General features: G+C 35.2%; 1 protein-coding gene across 1 annotated transcript in view; it reads left to right on the top strand.

The window, feature by feature from the left end:
• The window catches only part of NECAB1 (N-terminal EF-hand calcium binding protein 1), a 174,036-nt gene that overhangs the window by 21,943 nt on the left and 133,515 nt on the right, over positions 1 to 18,578 (top strand). The window contains exon 3 of the mRNA XM_050802621.1: positions 9,581 to 9,689. Within this exon, the coding sequence (XP_050658578.1) occupies positions 9,581 to 9,689 (109 nt within the window). The remainder of the gene's footprint in view (positions 1 to 9,580; positions 9,690 to 18,578) is intronic.

Below are 18,578 nucleotides of genomic sequence, written 5' to 3'. Positions count from 1 at the left end.
GATCCTCCCTGTCAGCCTAGTGAGTAACTAGCACTATAGGTGCACACCAGCACACCCAGCTAATTTAAATTTTTTTTTTGTAGAGACAGGGTCTCACTGTGTTGCCCAGGCTGGTCTTAAACTCCTTGCCTCAAGTGATTCTTCTGCCTTGGCATCCCAAACTAATTTTTCAAAACAGTTTTTATTTTAAAAGTTTTAGATTTACAGAAAAATTGTGAAGCTCGTGTACAGAGTTCCCATATAACCTGAAACCAAGTTTCCCTTGTTATTAACCACTCTATAATTAATTAGTGTGGTACATTTGTTGTAATTGATAAATCCATGTTGATAAATTATTTGTCAACTAAAATCCACACTTTATTCAGATTTTTCTTAGTTTTTGTCTAATATTCTTTTTCTGTTCCAGGATCACATTAAAGATACTGAAACTGCATTCAGTCATTATGTCTCCTTAAGCTCCTCTTGGTTGAAACAGTTTCTCAGACTTTCTTTGATTTGATAATCTTGACAAGTTTCAGGGAGTACTAGGTCTGCTATTTTGTAGCACGTACTTCACTTGGGATTTGTCTGATGTTTTTCTCTTAATTAGACTGGAAATATGTGTTTGAGAGAGAAAGACCACAAAGGTAAAATGCCATTATATCATATCAAGAATATATATGATCAGTATGATTTAGGATGCTGATGATGACATTGATCACCTGGCTGAGGTAGCGTTTGTCAGCTTTCTCCACTGGAAAGTTTACTCTTTCAACTCTTTTCATACTTTTCTCTGGAGGAAAGTCACTATACCTAGCCCACACCCAAGGAGAGGGGAGTTATGCTCTACCTCTTTGATGTCTGAGTATCTGCATTAATTATTTAGAATCCTTTTGCGTGGGAGATTTGTCTATTCTCTTATTTATTTATTTAACATTTATTCACAACATTATGGACACATGGATATTTATTGTATACTTTGGATTATAATCCAATATTACTCAATTTGTTTTGTTGTTCAAATTTTCCCACTCTGGCCATTGGGAGCTCCTTTAGTTGACTCCTGTGTTCCTTTGACATACCCTCATAATTATGGGTGGGGGAGTTTTTACATTCTGGTATTAACAGATGCTTCAGGCTCATCTTTGATAATCTCTACTCCAGTCTGGAAAAAATTATTTCTCTGAGGAACTCAGGTCTTTTTTATCAGAAAATGTTATTAGAAACCAAGGTCTGGATAATTGTGCTCATTATTACTGATGTGTCTTCATTGCTTCTAAGCCCTCTCAGCTAAGAAGCAAGGAAATACATATGTGTATACTAACCCATGTATATGCACATATCCATAAATATTTCTGTATATACCTATGAGTACCTATACTGAGCTAAACATGAGTTTATATTAATGTCTCAGACTCGAATCCATTACCACATGGATCATTCTAGATTTCTCTCTTTGCTTGTCTATATCCTCTTACTCCAATAGTGAGAAAACTGGCTCCTAGCCTCAGCCACCTATTTACATAATTGTTTAATCCCAGTCTACATGTGTACTAGTATCAGAATGTCTAACTCATACCCTATGGAAAACAACTTCATCAACTACAGCACAGTCCTATATACATTTTCTTTTGCCTTTAGCTTATAGACTTCACTATTTTCCATAGTTACTTAGGTTAGCACCATTTTCCCTCAATCCCTCCAGTGAGATTGTTTTGTACATTCCTAATAGAGTTAAATTGTTTTGTTACATTCTGCATTCTATTCTGGGATTCCCTGAACTCTTAAATTATTTTTTAAGATTTTGCATGCATTAAAGTTCATTCTTTGCACAGTAAAGTTCTATAGGTTTTGGCAAATGCATGTTATATATCTATCATAGCATGTCATACAAAATCGTTTACCCACCTTCAAAAGTCCTCTGTGCTTGTCCTGTTCAACCCTCCCTCCAACCTCCACAAACTCCTGACAACCACTGCTCTTTTTGCCCTTTCCAAAAGATCATAAAATTGGAATCATATAGTATGTAACATTTTCAGACTAGCTTCTTTCAGTTAGCAATATGGATTTAAGATTTATCCAAGTTTTTCCATGACTATAGCATAATTTTTTATCACTGTATAGTATTCCATTGCGTGGATGTATCAAATTATTTTATCCATGCTTCTACTTCAGTTGGGTTACTTCAGTAGAGACATGAAAAAAATAATTTCTTTCCCATTTTTTGCGATTATGAATAAAGCTGTGATATACATTCACAGGCAAGTTTTTAAGTGGAAAAAGTTTTCAAATGTTGGATAAACACCTGGGAATGTGATTGCTAGATAAGAATGTACCAAAATGTCTTCCAAAGTGGCCGTATTATTTTGCTTTTCTACCAGTAATGAATGTTACCATTGCTCCACTTTCCAGCCAAAAATTGGTATTTTCAGTTTTTTCAGGTTCTGTATTTCATTACTGTTTAATTTTTCAATTCCCTAATGACAATATGGAACATCTTCTCAAATGCTTGTTTGTCATCTGTATATCTTCTTTGGTATAGAGTCTGTTTAGATCTTTTGCTGATTTTTAGTTGGCTTTTGTTTTCTTACTGTTGAGTTTAAGAATTCTTTGTATAATATGGATACAAGTCCTTACTCAGATATGTGTTTTGCAAATATTTTCTCCCAGGCTGTGGCTTGTCTTTCATTGTCTTAACAGTTTCCCCTCCTCACAGAGCAAAAGTTTTTCATTTCAATGAAGTCCAATTTATTAATTTTTATTTTATGGTGTTATATCTAAAAGCTCATCATTCAAATCACGGTCACTTAGATTTTCTCCTAATTTTTAATTTTAAATGTTTGTGGGAACAATGATTAACTCTTCCTTCATTTTTGATATTGATAATGTGTGTTTTCTCTCATTTTTCTTGCTTAGGTTGATTAGAGGTTTATCAATTCTATCAATCTTTTCAATCATATTTTAGTTCTATTTATTTTCTCTATTATTTTCCTGTTTTTAATTTCATTGATTTCTGCCCTAATTTTTATTATTTATTTTCTCCTGCTTATTTTGAATTAAATTCTTCTTCTCTCTTTAGTGTCCTAAAGTTGAAACTCAGATGTTGATTTTGGATCTTTCTTCTTTTAACATTTCTTGCAGAGCAGTTCTCCTGACAATTAATTTGTTCCGTTTTATTTGTCTGAGAAGGTCTTTATTTCATCATTACCTTTGAAGAGTAATCTCACCAGATGCAGAATTCTAGATTGTGTTTTCTTTTAATGCTTTAAATATTTCACTACATATTCTTACTGCTTGCATTGTTTCTGACAAGAAGTCCACTGTAACTGTAATTCTTCTCCTTAGCCCTCTATAGTGGAGATGCTTGTTTTCTTCTCCTTCTGTCTACATTTCCTCTTTGTCTTTGGTATCGTGCAGTTTGAATCTGATATACTCAGGTATGAGTTTGGTTTTGGGCGAGGGGAGATTTATCCTCTTTGGTACTCTCTGAGCTTCCTGGATCAGTGGTTTGGTTTCTGTCATGAGTTTTGTCATGGCCGTTAATACTTGAAATATTTCTTTTGCCCTGTACTCTCCTTCTTCTTCTGGTATTCCAATTACATGTAACACTTTTTGAAATTTCCCAGAGTTCTTGGATTTTTTTACATTCTCTTTTTGCTATGCATTGCTGTTTCAGAAAGTCAGTGTTTTAAAAAGATAATAATTTTAAATACTCACAAAAACTAGATTAAAATTGCCACAGGGGAGGAGAAATACTGACATTTCTATTGACCTTTCCTCAAATTTTTTGATTCTTTCTTCAGTTGTGTCAAGTCCACTGATAAGCCCAACAGAGGCATTCTTCATTTCTATAACAGTTTTTATATATTTCCAGTATTTTTTCATTCTTTGTTAGAATTTTTATCTGTCTGTTTACATTACCCATCTTTCCTTCCATATTGTATACTTTTTCCAGTAGAGCCATATTAATCATAGTTATTTTAAATTTCTTGTTTCATTATTCTATGATTTGTGTCATATCTGAATCTGGTTCTAATGCTTGTTTTGTCTCTTCAGACTGTGCTTTTCCTTGCATTTTAGCATGATTTGTGAATTTTTTGTGTGTGTGAAAGCCAGGCATGATGTATCAGGTAATGGGAACTGAGATAAATAAGCCTCTAGTATGAGGATTTATGTCAATCTCACCAGGTTGGGTTGTGTTTAATGTTTGCTCTGGTGATAGCGCCAGAAGCTTCAAATTCCTTTTGTGTCTTTTTGGTTTTTCTGTTGACTGAGTTTCCCTAAGTACTCCCCCTCAAAAGGACTAAGTCTGGCGGCTCTTTCGTTCACCATTCACCATTATCATACAGGAGTCCTTCTGTGGTGGTAAGGAGTGGGGAAGCAGACTTGATCTCTAAACTTATGATTAAATCTGAGTTTCTTTGTGGACCTGTGTGCCTGGGCTGACACCTTTGCAGGTGTTTCTTAGCTCTCCACGCTATAAGTTGGGGAAGAAAGGTTAGTATAAACGACAGTAAGAAAAATGCCTGTCTTCTCAGGTGGGACAGGGCTCTGGTAAAGTCTTTGACCTGGAAGGTAGACCTTTTTTATGGAGAACATTTGGGGTATATTTGTTGATAACTCTTCCCCTCCTCCTGCCAGAGCCACAAAGGAATCTTTCTTACCTCCTCACTGTGAGAAACTGGTGAAGTTTCTGGAGATAAAACCCACCAAAGGATGGAGGTTCAGCAACAGCTGCACCCCCGGCAGTTTCTCCTCTCCTGCTCGTCCACAATCAGCCTCCAGCAATTCATCAAAACCACCATTAAAGGGTCCCTCTCAGTTTATGGCTACAGTAGCTTCTGTTCCAAATAAGCAGATCTTAGCTGTGATTCTCTGCTTTTACCTGTCTTTCCAGATTTAGGATAGCAGTTTACCCTGACTTCAGTTGTCCAATGAGTTGAAGAAAAGTCATTGAATTTCAGGTTTTTTCAGCTTTTTGTTGTTTTAATTATGACATCTAATATATGAGATTTAATATATGACATCAAATATGAATTATGACATCTAAGGTTTAATGTTGGAGCTAAAATCAGAAGAGGTATTTTATTTTCATTTATATATTGTTAGTAAGTTGTTTTAAAACAAATATATGACACGAAAATGTCAGAATAAGAGTAATTAAATTCAGTAATTTCTATGAGTTCATTTTGTTCTAAGGATTCCATTATTATTATTGAACATGATAATGTTTTGATGTTTTCATTTTGATAAACTACAATATTTAAAGTGCTCAAAAATGCTAAAGTAATACGTAAGTGAAAAAAACAGTGTTTTGAGAGCATAATCATTTTAAATGCTCACAAAAATAGGCTTAAAATTGTTGGGGGGAGGGGCAATACTCACATCAGAGCTCTAGTTGTTGTCATGTTTGTGGATGCAGCTTGAAGGAGACATTAAATTAGTGTTTAAATAGTCTCTTTTTTTAAAAAAAAAGAGGCACTAATTTTAAGATTTACAAACCTGATTACTTAAAAAAATAAAAATAAAATTTCCGTCATTAAACGCACCTCAAATACCCATTTTCTATGTGTACTCAATAAATATTTTTCAAGGAAGAGTAGAAAATGGAAATTAAAAACACATAAATGATCTTCACTTAGCAAGAGTGAACTAGTAAATCTATATCTACCATTGTTGAACTCTTACTATGTGCTAGGTACTGTGTTAAGTGTTTTCTATATAGCCTCTCTCTTAATCCTCTCAATAGCCAGGCATTTACGAAATCTGAAACTTAAAAGAGTTAGTTGGCACTTCCAAAGTTCTTTCTGGGCCCTTTTCTTCCTCGTTGTAGGCATTCTCCTTGGGAGAACTCACTCACTTCTAAGACCTCAATTACTTGATATTGGTAACTCCCAAACATACACCTCAAGCCCCCATCCCCCATTTGACTTTTCTAGACCCCTGTGATTCCACTACTGTGCACTAAATGCCTCTACTTACTCCACAAGTACCCCTAATCTCAATATATCCAGAAGAACACTCTTTAGCTCACTCTATGCTTTTGCTCAGTGTTCTCTCTAGCAATGAATGATGATACCATCCATCTGTTTGGAAAGCAAGTCTCATCCTTGACTTACTTGCTGTCTCTCACGCATCACCTCTACCTATCACCAATGTGTGGTGATTCTGTCTCTGCCACCTTTGATTTTCGCTTGGACTTCTGCAATGCCCTGTCAACAAGTCTTCTCATAGCATTCCCCTCCACTCCATTCTACTTACTGCAACCACAGTAAGGTTTCTAAAATATGACTGTGGCTCCTGAGCACTCTTGGGGTAAATTAAAAACTCTTTATCATAATTTTGATGGTTTCTCTCTCATGATATTTCCTCTTCATATCTGACTCCTTCTATCCTCCAAATATATACCCTTTGGCTGGGTATACTGAGTTTTCTTTTCGATTTCCAACCCAAGTCCTTTCTTGCCTCTTAGCCTTGTCGTTTGCATTCTCTCTGCCTGGAGTACTTTCTCTTTAAAGATCTTCCTTCACTAACCCCTATTTTTCATTTGTGTCTCATCACAAGTGCCACTTCTGGGAAACCTTCCCTATCCCTTTATAGCTGGACCACTTTTTTTTTTCCAAATGCTCTCACATCACCCTGTGTCTCGTAGAATCCCCCTTATTATATCGTACCATTTACTGTGTCATAATTATAAGATCCATAAAAGCTTGTCTACCTGTGTTCTTAATACAAAACACAGTTTTTGGCACATACTAGGACCTTGATAAACATTTGATGAAAGAGTGGATAAAGTGCTGTACTAGCAAAAGGCAAATCATGTTTAAAACTCAAGATTTTTTTATCCCAAGACTGTGGTCTAAGCAACTGTGCTCTGCTGCCTCCATCTCAAAAAAATTATTGGAATTTGGAATATAAGGCCAGGATAATTTTTAAGTAAAGCAGAGGTGGGCCAACTATTTTCAGGATAAACTTGGACAAAGCATGTAATTCCAATTGAAAAACCTGTGCCCTTTGGTGGTAAAAGTTCAAATTTGGTACCATAGGAAATGAGACCTTACAAGATTTGGTTATTCTGTGAGCCAAACCCATATAAATCAAAGGTTAACTCTGTTGTTCCATTTTAAAAGCAAATATCAACAGGAAAGTTGAAGTTTGAATAAAATGTTTCTAATAAAAATTTATAATTGCTTTATAAATACAGAATCACACTACAAGGGAATATTTTTCCCTTTCCTTTAAAAAAATGTAATACTTTTGTTTAACATTAAGGCTCTAGTATTTAAGTCTTCAAAAGTAACTCTTTGCAATTGCTTCTTTAAACGTGTGGCCACCTAAAGTGAAGTCTTTCAGGAATACTGCATGTGGTCACAACAGGTTTTCAAAGCATACTTTCCACCCTTCAGGCCAAGACTGTAAGCTAATGCTTCCTTTTTCTTTTTATATATTTTCTTCTAATAAGAGGGTTTTTTTTTTTTTCTAAATAAAAGGCTTTTATCCCCAGAGAAGCATCAGAGCACTTATTAATCGATGCTTTTACTTGATAGAATGCACATTATTATTTGAAATCACTTACTTATCATAATTATAAAGCAGTATTACCGGGGCCCACCCTATCCACAGGGTGCACAGGCAACCCGAGTGCAGTAATAGTCTGTTTCCACTCACCTGAGAAATATTAGCCATTCACCAAGGAAAACATATTCCATCATCAATATATACATATTACATTCATTACATATCATAGTGTTGGAGATGGAAATAGTGGGTCAATTTCTGTTTTTCTTTTTTCTTTCTTTCTTTCTTTTTTTTTTTTAATAGTACATGAAAAGGTCTTTCTTTTTCTCTCTTTAACCTCAGTCTGATTTGTTCCAGTTTTTCAACCTGGCAATGTACTTTTCATCAAAGCAAGGAGATACACAGTAGAAAGACCACACTATGTCTTGTCTAGCATATCCATCAGGTTACATGGGGCTAAGTTTAAAATAGTCATATGAGGCATATAACTACCTCATTCAAAAACAGAAACACAAGCCTGGGGATTGAACTTCATTTTGCAATGGGTTGTTATGTCACCTGAATGGCAAAGCTGGGTTGGCTGGATCTGTGCTTGATTCAGATCTGGATTTATTCTACTTCTAAGGCTGTGTCTGCCCAGTTAGATGTTGGCAAAAATTAAATGGAAAATTAGATTATTGTGCCTTTTGTGTTGAAAAGCAAAATTAAATACAATTTAAAATCTTCCAGGAGTATTTATATTTATATTTTTTGCAAATAAGTTTTTAAAAAAAATGTTGTAGTCTGTAAGTCCTTATCTGAAAAAAATAAGTAATTCTATGATTAGGCTTATTTTATCCTGTATAGTAAAAATTCAAATTTCTTGTCTACCCACCCCTCCATGCCCTCTGCGAGATTCTAATTTTCTGGTGGGGCTTAGGAATCTGCATTTCAGCAGTACTCCAGGCAATGTGTGGGCCATATTTTGGGGAAACAAAATGTTCTAGATGAATCTAGAGGAGCTAATTCTATTAAATATTCTTCTCCTCAAAGACGAATTCCACTTTGTTCAGTATAGCGTTGTTGGTAGAACTACATTATAGGAGTTTTGTGACCCTCGGCAAATTCCATCGTCCTTAAACCTCAGTTTTTTCATTATAGATGGAAAGGATCTTACTATCATTTACAGTTCTTTGTCAGCTTATCCGAGATAACTGAAAAATTAGCTCCCTGCACGGAGAGAAAGATACTTGCCTCTCTTTTCTCGTCCATTCATTTCTCTAGGTTTGCTGCTGCTGTGTTTTGTACAAATCTTTTGCCTGTTAGTAATGTGTTTCTTCCATCTCTGTTGATCTAGATTTTACCTGTTGTCCAAAGTCAGGACGAATGCTACTAAAACCCCCCAGGCCCCCAAGTGAAAAGAATCTTTTATTACCCAGACTCCCATACAGTTAAAATACCTCTGTCTCATTGCATTAACCGTATTCTACTGTATAAAATACTTATAATGTCGGTATATGTTATCTTTTTTATGATCTCTTTTATTATATGTTATCTCTCTGACTGGGTTTCACCTTTGTGCCCTACAGTAAGTAAAATGTCTTTGGCTTTAAAGGTACTCACTGATTTAAAGGGCATAGGAATGGACATAGTTTGTTAGAATATAACAACTACTCTGATATACATTTATTAAACACATCATATTTATCCTGCAATCTGCTAGGTCCTATATGTGTTTGGTACCACAAAGGTAAAACATCGAAATAATTGACTCTGTGTTGAGCTCTTTATTTGGTTATGTGGATACCTTTCTTGTATGGTCTGTTAAATAGTTCATTAAATGTTAAATGCTTGTCATGTGAATAAATGAACCAAAAAAAACCTAGAACCATGTAGACTTATATTTTATTAGATTGTACACGTCTGTGTTCTATGTCATACAAAGATATGTTAAATTATTTTTCTTTTTAACACCTTCAGCTGTTCTTTCTTTTTGAATACATATGTGTACATGCATAAGCGTTTGGACGAAGTTTTATTAAGCAAAAGATAGAACAATGTACAATATTAAAATAAATTTGTCTCTTCGTTCTTGCCATTTCAGATGATGGAAAATTATCCTTTGAAGAATTCAAAGCATATTTTGCAGATGGTGTTCTCAGTGGAGAAGAATTACACGAGCTCTTCCATACCATTGATACACATAATACTAAGTAAGAAACTTTTTTATCATTGGATTCCATAAATGAGGCAGAGAGAGCGTGAATGCATTCATATCCAGGAAGAAGAAAGGGAGGAACAATGTAGAGGGTATATTTTGCAATGTTTGCCTATGCTTAATTCTGATATACCTCTTTAGTAATTAAAATGCTCTGAAAAATTGACTTTGAAGTAGAAAATAATGATCTTTTGTAGAAAGCTCCCCTAAAGTGTTTTTAGATTGTTTCCACTTTGCAAAATGTAAAAGAAAAGTATGCATTATAAATAAATACAGTTCTGCCATTAATTTAAAGAGTAGAATTTTGCCTTGTTATTTAGGCTTAATCTCAATTTGCTTTGTTTAAAAATTTTTCTTAGGCCATTCTTACATTAACACAATGAAATGGAAGAATTGTAGCAGTTATCTGGACAATTCAGGTGTGCTGAATTCCAAATCACTGTTACCTGAGGACACAATTATCTCTGGAGAGCCAGTGTATACAGTGATCCATTCTTTTACTTATTTTGCCTATATAGATCTCTCTTTTGTATTGGCATAACATTTCTGAAGTTTCTATTTATATTCTCACTATGCTTAAAAATATAAAATAATGAGGTCTTTAGGGTATAGAGCAATAGAAATATGCTGCTTGTTTTAGGCAATTGAACCAAATCAGATTGTTTGTGACAGTCACAATTACAAAACGCTTATATGAAAAACCACCGTTTCAGCCATGTCTTGAGACCTATCAGTGTGTCCATTGCTTGAAAAATCACTGTCTTGCCTCAGGCAAAGTGTTGAGATGACTCCAGGCAGTGAGTCAAGATGCCAAGAAAATGCCCTTGGGCTACATCTATAAACAGACATTTTTTTGAGGCTAACTATTAAGAAAAATTAAAAGACTAAATTCACTTCACTCAAAGAGTTGAATATTTTTTAAACAACCAATTTATAAATTTCTTGACTTCATTAGGGTTTCAAATTCTTCATCCAATGGCTTAAGTATTTTGTTAACAGAAACAGTATTCAGGGATAACTATACTCAACAATAACTCTTGCATTTCGAGTCCATAGTAGGTATTGGTGGCACAACATGGAACCAGCTTATGGTTTTATGGAGAAATAGACCAATTAGCTGATCATATCAATATAATTCATAAATGCTGTAATTGAGCTATGTGCAGGACACTTTTGGACCATAAGTCCCAAAAGGGAGGAAATTTTAGCCCCATTTGGTAAGCTCAGGGAACATTTACAGGAGCTGAGTCATTATGGGAGATTACAAATTCCTTAGGTAAAGAAAGGGGTGGAGAGAAGAATATTCTAATCAGAGGGAGAAGCATGAGAAAAGGCCTGGAAGAAGAAGGTGATGAGCAGCAACAAGTAGTTTCTTACTACTAAAGTATCAGCTGGAAGGCTGAGAATGAAAGATGAATCTGGAGAGGAAAGAAAGGACCAGAAAAGATGGAATTTGCATTCTGTGGTTGCAAAAGTGCTTCACCTTTATCCTGAAGGCCAGGGAAAAGCTATTAAAGAATTTGAGCCAGGCTGCAACATCTTTATAGGTCACTGCGGATCCACTGAAGGACAGGCGTACAGGGGGAATAGTTGACTCCTTAAATTGCTACTAGATCAGTATGTTAAGTAAAATAAGCCAGACATAGAAAGAAAAAAAAAAATTGCTACTGGGGAAGAATGTTTATTCGTGAAAGAAAGAAAGCCATGTTGTACTTTACTGGGATATCATACTTTAAAGAATAAAAGAGCAGAGGCTCCCTTTGTGGCTTAGGTGTTGGACATTGAGATGCTAATGCTTTGTTATGTATGCTGATTATTTCTTCCTCCTTACAATTAGTATTGAAGTTTAAACAACATTTGCGTTTGGAACATTTATTGAGAGCCATAATAGTTCCAGAATTGGGTGTTATGAAGATTTTTAATACGTTACATTTAATTTATATTAATATTAATATTTATTCATACTAATGAAACACTTTTCAATAGATCTTATCAGCCTCTTTTGCTATTTTATTTATATAGTTATTAATTTGGGTTACTTGGCATAGCTTTAAGACTACTAAATGTTAAATAAGTATATATAATGATTTATACAGTAAGTCTAAAGGAATAATTATTACCACCAGTTTCTCTCGTATGCATTAGTAACAACAAGTGTTTTCTGATCATAACGATGTTCAACTTTAATTTGGAGCTAAAGTATATATTAGGTAGAGACTTCTGAATTATATTCACGTAATTCCTTTTTTTAAGAAAGGGATGTCAGTATCAGTCTTTGATCTTTTACTGATACTAATTCAAACGTTGGCACGGAAATTTTGGAGCTATATTTGAAGCAACTGATAACTTATATCTTTGCATGATCCAAATTTTAATTATTTTAACAAATGCACTATATATGCCAATTATTTTCTCCTTCCACTCACCTTCTAAGAATATAAGTTTTCCTCCAAATCCTGCCTCCATTCAATATCCCTGACCACTCTAATTTAATCAAGAGTACAGCCTGGCCTGAAGGAGCCAGTAATATATAACCTGGACCAAAACAGTCAGACTCACTGTCTCACACTGTTTATGGTAGGCCATGAGAGTCAGAGTCTATGAACATTTGCTGCGGAGGTCCCTGTGACTACCCGGTTCCTGCCTTTCCTTATATCTGGAGTTTTGACTTCACTTTGGGGTCCATTAAATTGGTATCTTCCTAACACACTGCATTTTCTTGAACTTGTTTAAGTAATATTCTGTTCCTTGTGTAAGAACGTTCTAAGACAGTGTTACCCAATCACATTCCTGCCATCTCTAAAAATTCAAGTCTTTTTGCTACAAACATCATATTTGCCATGCTTGAGGAGTGACTTACCCACTTTGAGAATATTTGGAAGGAAAGAAGGAAAATAAAAGAACATATGTGGCTACTTAATTTTTTTCCTTTTGTCTCATGAAAATACTCTTAAAATATTATGCTTGATTATGAAAAGCAAATATTGTTCAGAAGCATAATTAGAGCTTGTGTCTATATTGCAGTATAATTATTTTAAATATCAAAATTAAGTACATTATTCCTCATAAAATTACATTAAAAAAGCATCATGTAAACTTATGGACTTTAAAAGGTCATGTTTTATAAGTGGTTTTTAAATGAACAAATGATAAATATAGAGTAGTGTAATGATTTTAAAAAAAGTCTTAAGAAAACAAAAATATACTGCCCTCTTCACACACCTTTAGATAGCAGTCATAATTCCCAAATCTAACTCTACTGGTTTTTCTCTTTTGTTTCAGTCATTTATTTCTTTAATCTTTCATTTTAAGAAATCAATATGTTCATTTGAGAAATTTCCTTAAAAGTAGTTCACTGCAGTTTTTTTTTTTCCCCTCGAATTACTTGGATCTTTTCAGTCAGCTTTTCTCTCAGGAATGCAAATAAATCCCAGAAAAACAAACCCCAAATACATTTAACCTCAAAATAACTATGCAAAGATTTCTGCAAAGATTTCTGTATATGAATATTACCAAGGTTGGAGATATCTCAGGTCTTAATCATACAGAATGTTTTTAGTATATTTCAAAACCAAACTACCTATATCAACCACATGTCCTTATATGCTAAGGAAAATGTCTAGCAGTTGTAATCACCTTTCAAGCCAGCCCAGGCACGAGCTTAAGCTCAATGCTCAGTATAATTTCAGTCTAATGAGAATTCCATGAATCATCCTACTTGTTTGTTGCTGTATTAGAATCCTTGTATAGTGACTGTTTGTCAGAAATTACATTCCTAATCTATGCATTCCAAAGATTTCATTCAGAGCAGCAACTTTAGAAGTGAAAAGAACCCTGCGTAAAAGTAAGAGAAATTTGAAGGCATGGGAAGCCCAGCTTTCCATCACCTTTTAAATTATTAAATTGATAGATCTTTTTCATTATGTTCAGACATTCGGAAAGTTTTCCTGAGTTTTTCTTGCATATAGTGATTGGTTGAGTGTGGAACAAAAGACCAGCTTGTTTCTGTGGATGGTACTTTGGATATTTTGCATGGCAAAGGAGAAGAAGGTCAAATAATGTTTTTGTCATCGGGGCAAAATATTGCTGAAAACTTTGATTTTTCTCAAGCTTTAAGAGAAGTGCATACAATGTAATATTCTGAAGTAATCCTGAAGGATATCATGTCCACCTTATGAAACTTTCATAATTTCCCAGATTTTGTCAAGCCTTATTTTAACTGTATTATTTCTGGGCCAAATATGCTTAATCTTTCATTTTCTTTTAAAAAATTATTAATCTCTCAATCATTTTAGTGAGCCTTATTGCACCCTTTCCAGACTCATTAGCGATGTTTTAAACTCACATTTTTCTCAACTTTTATAAAGTGACTCTTCAGAAAAGATACTTAGAGCCCTTAAAACTTGTTTGTAAAAGAAACTAACCTAGCAAAAACTAAATCTACAGCTAGGTAGCTTACAAACGGGAACCATCACACCAGTTAAAGAGCAAGAATAAATAGAGGAAAGATCATTAAGAGGAAACTTCATAGTTCATCAAAAGTGTTCTCATTCATCAGAAAGTTAGTCTGTCTACATTTTGCAGTTAGTTATAGGGAACTATGATGAATTTAGCATAAATCCTTGTGATGTTAATTATAGCAGAAAAAGGGGAGAGATCCCCTGGAGACCAAAACCCATTTTCCCAGCACACTGCACTTTGGAGTTCCAGATTGTCAGGGTAGACCAAATGGTCGACCAGATGGAAGTTTCACTTCTGTGTCAGAGAGTGAACATACAGAAAAGCATCCCAGGGCCCTCAGATGGGAGTCTGTGACTAGAGATAGATGACTGATGTCTTCTGATCAAGTGTTCTTTATTCCAAGCTAAAACAATTTTTTGGGTGCTGAGCACTGGGATTTCAACCCAGTACTTGTTAAATCACTGAAGCACACCAGAGTGACAAAAATATCACCACCTACTAAAAGAGCATAGTCCATCTTGAGCTAGCTCTGAAAGTTTAAAAAGCTCTTTCTTAAACCAAACTGAAATCTGTCTCTCTTAACTTCTGCTTGGTTCTGCTCTGTAGGGCCATTCAGAATATGAATATTTTATGAAAAGTCTTTCTAATATTTGAAGACAGTTTTCATGCATCAATGAGATAAAGTCCCATAATACTTGGAAGGAGTAGAATTTTGCTTCTTTGGAAACAGAAAAAATGCTTCACCTTGTATTTGTGCATGACAGATACATTCTAAAGCTTGATGAGTTAGGTGATGAAGCCACTTTCTTTCTTGAGTTATCTATCACACTGCTTAAGTGGACATATGCTGTGGGCAGTAGGAAAAGAAGGAAGGGTCAGTACTCATGGAACATACAGTAAGTTGGTCCAAAGAGCATGTAGCATAACCTGCATGACATTGCAACTGCAAAGCTTATTGCAATTCCAATAGTGGACAGGAGAGATCTCCTGCTTAACACAGCTTATACCATCTTCAACTAAGCTGAAGTCTTGGAAAGCAGTACCAAGACTTAAGTTCCTGGAGAATAGAGCAGGCCACAGTCCCAGGTACTCAGCTAAGCAAGTGTGGCATGACTGAGAGATACACAGGAAGGAACAAGAAAAGAGACAAAGATGGTGTGGCTATATGTCAAGAGAACAAAGTGAAGACCAAACTCCAGAGTATGTCAGATTAACGTGCAATGGACAGACTGGGCTTGCCAGGCTTGGGTTTCAGCAATACAAATTTGGCTAAGGAGCACTGGCAGAACTGTGCTCCAGGTATTCAGAGAAGCCCTGAACTGGCCATCAGTAAACTAGCAGAGAACACAGAGTCCAGTTAGAACTTCTTTCTATCCATGAACCAAGGCTTGGCTCTAGAAACTAGGTAGTGGTCTAGGCTTTAAGTAGTTTTCTTGGTATCTCTATCCAGGCTTTAAGTAGTTTTCTTGGTATAAGCTCATACAGGCTAGCAGATGTATGCTGTTTTTGAGAGAGGCATGATTTTCATAATGCTTTGCATGCCAGATGAGGGATGGAGTCAGAGGAACCACAAAGCTGTAGAGAGAATAACATACTTTTGACAGATTTTTCTCAACTCCTCTTAGGCCCTACTTCAGAGAAGTCACAGCAGGGCAAATGATTCTGTAGTAGGCAAGAATTATTGGATGTGAGTGACAGAAACATAAATTAAGCTGACTTAAGGAAATAATTGTCTGCCTCACGTGTCTTATAGGTCTAGAGACAGATTTCACGTGTGCTGGAGGTAGCTACTCGAATAGTGTTGCTGAAAATCTGTCTCCCATTGTCTCTCACCTCTTCTTTTCCCTGTGTTAGCTGTTCTCTTTGGAGGGCCCTCTCACTGAGACGCCAAGATGGTTACTAGAAGCTCAAGGTTCATATTGCCGCCGGCTTAGCAAACACTCAGAGAAACTGCTTTTATTTCCTAATAACTCTCAGCAAATCCTGTTTTTGAATTATGATAGCCTGGCTTAGATCTCATGCATATCCCTGGACAAATAACCATTTTCAAGAAAACATAATGCAAAATAGAACTGGGATGGTGTTTCAGGATAAAGGCGAATAGATGCCAGGCAGGCAAAAGTTGAGCCTCCCACAGATCAAATAACTGCTTATTCATTCTCAAGGACTTCTCTTTACCCTCTCATATTTTAGAGGAAGATAATCTCCTTCCCCAAGAGGACAAGGGGCAGGAAGTTTAAACTCCAGAGAGTTCTTACTAATTGTGGGATCAATCAGGAAAATCTGTAGCTATCTATAATGGGAAACACTGAAGTCAGGGAGAATTCTGTTGTTAGGCTTCCTGGTCCCATTGAGCTGCCCAGGATTCTATCCCCTGACACCCTCACGCTTCCTGACCGTCTGACTGTTTTTATTCCCAGGAGTCCTGCTTTCCCATTCTTTTCCTGCTAGAGCCATGCCTCTGATGCCCTTCTTTTCTCCTACGGTCTTGACAGCTCTTTGTAGCTTCAGCAACTGCCAAAACTTAGACTTTGTAACCCTGGTTTTCTTCTCCTTAGCCTTTCTCTGTGATCACCCAACTAGTATAGATTTTTGGGGAGTTCTCACATATTGTGCTATCCTTATTTCTTGAGAATTAAAAATTATGAAGAATTATGTACAAAGCTAAGAAACACTATTTGATTATATCCTATACAGGTGTACTTTTAACCACATTTTTAGAGACTGAAAACTGAAGTCATACACTCTTACCAGGACTCACTCTAAACTATTACTGGGCCTATGATTATTGATTCCATTTGGACATTAGAACTAACCTGTAGCCATTGGATGTCCTTATCATTCACTGATTTTTAGGTCTACTTTTCACTTCAACAATTACTGAAACCCATTTACTTGCTTTAACTGAAACCCATTTACTTGCTTTGAGAATCTTTGCTAAGCTCACAAAGATATGGAGAGAGAGAAAAAAACCCAAAGTGGTTTTAAAATCTCTTCTTTCCTAGGAAGACATTTCATTGGCATCACCACCATTTCCTTCTAAATCAGGTCACTTCAAACCTGCAGTGTGGACTGGGGCACTGCATTCTTCCCTGGAGGAAGAGTGCAGAATCAACAAGTCAGATTCTGCTGCATAATTAAAAGATTAGCAAAGTTTGGAGAATCTATAAAGGAGAGAATGTTAAAGGGATTTTTTCAAATGGCATAGAAATGGTTTATTCTTAGTTATAATTTTTTGAAAAAAGAAAAACTGGTTCTAATTTTCTCTGACAAAAATGGTAGTCAAGTCAACTTTTGTGTCAAGGCAGTTTCTATATAATTTCTAAAACTATTTAATTTCTAAAGGAAATGCTTAATTTCTAATTGAATAGGAAAATGCATTTATGAAGTGATTATGTACCAGGCAATTAACTTGCATCATCTTATTTAATCTTTAAGAAAAAAACAAACAAAATAAGAATGCATTGTCATTCATAGCCTACAGTTAAGCGATCTGATACAAAAAGTTAAATAACTTGCCAAAAGTTACACAAATATTATGAGTAAGGATCTGGGGTTTTCCGAGGTCTGCCTGAAAACCAAACCCAAGCTCTTTCCATTGCCATATCATCTCAATAAAATTTCATGTTTTTTGCTTTGTATTTCGTGTATCAGAAATCAAAATATTCCAAGGCAATTTTTAAAAATCATTTTCAGGTAATTTATCCTTGACGGAAAGATGGTTAATTCTCTCTAACAGTAGAATATATTTGGATGTACACTATAGAGGTAATTGCTTTAATTGCTGCCTTTATCTCTTCTCTTTATATATCTAATATGTAGGGTTTTTACAGTGTGGGAGTTGCTACAATGTAGAAATGTTATTCTTCTTTTCTGTGGATATTGTTTCCATTCTTTGCACATTTTCCCTCCCTCTATCCTACCTTTATACTTAGAAATCATTGTCTACTTTTAGACTTAGTTCCTGCCATCCTCCATCCCATCACTTTGCATTTGCCATATTTTCTCTATTGCTCTTCAGAGCACTCACAGAGTTTTACTGTTTCCTTTAATCATTTGTATTAAGGGCCTTTTCAAACTTTTTCGTATCTTTTTATATTTTCAATCTTACCTAGAGAATTATTTTTCTGGTTTTCATCTATTCCTTCCCCCAAAAAAGCTTAAATTCTTTTTTTTTTTTTTAAATTTTAAGTTCTGGGATACATGTGCAGAATGTGCAGGTTTGTTACATAGGTATACATGTGCCACGGTGGTTTGCTGCACCTATCACACATATGTTTAAATTCTTTTTTAAACTTAATTGAACTTTCTTTCCATCAGCTGTGAAAGAGTTGCCATTAGTGAAGTAAAATCAATTACTGCTCAAAATAAAAATTGTCTACTGAGGAAGCTAGATGAATGATTTATTCACATAAATGCAGTT

Source organism: Macaca thibetana, chromosome 8 (assembly GCF_024542745.1).
Source record: "Macaca thibetana thibetana isolate TM-01 chromosome 8, ASM2454274v1, whole genome shotgun sequence".
NCBI lineage: Eukaryota > Metazoa > Chordata > Mammalia > Primates > Cercopithecidae > Macaca > Macaca thibetana.
This window is presented reverse-complemented; position numbering and strand designations above follow the sequence as displayed.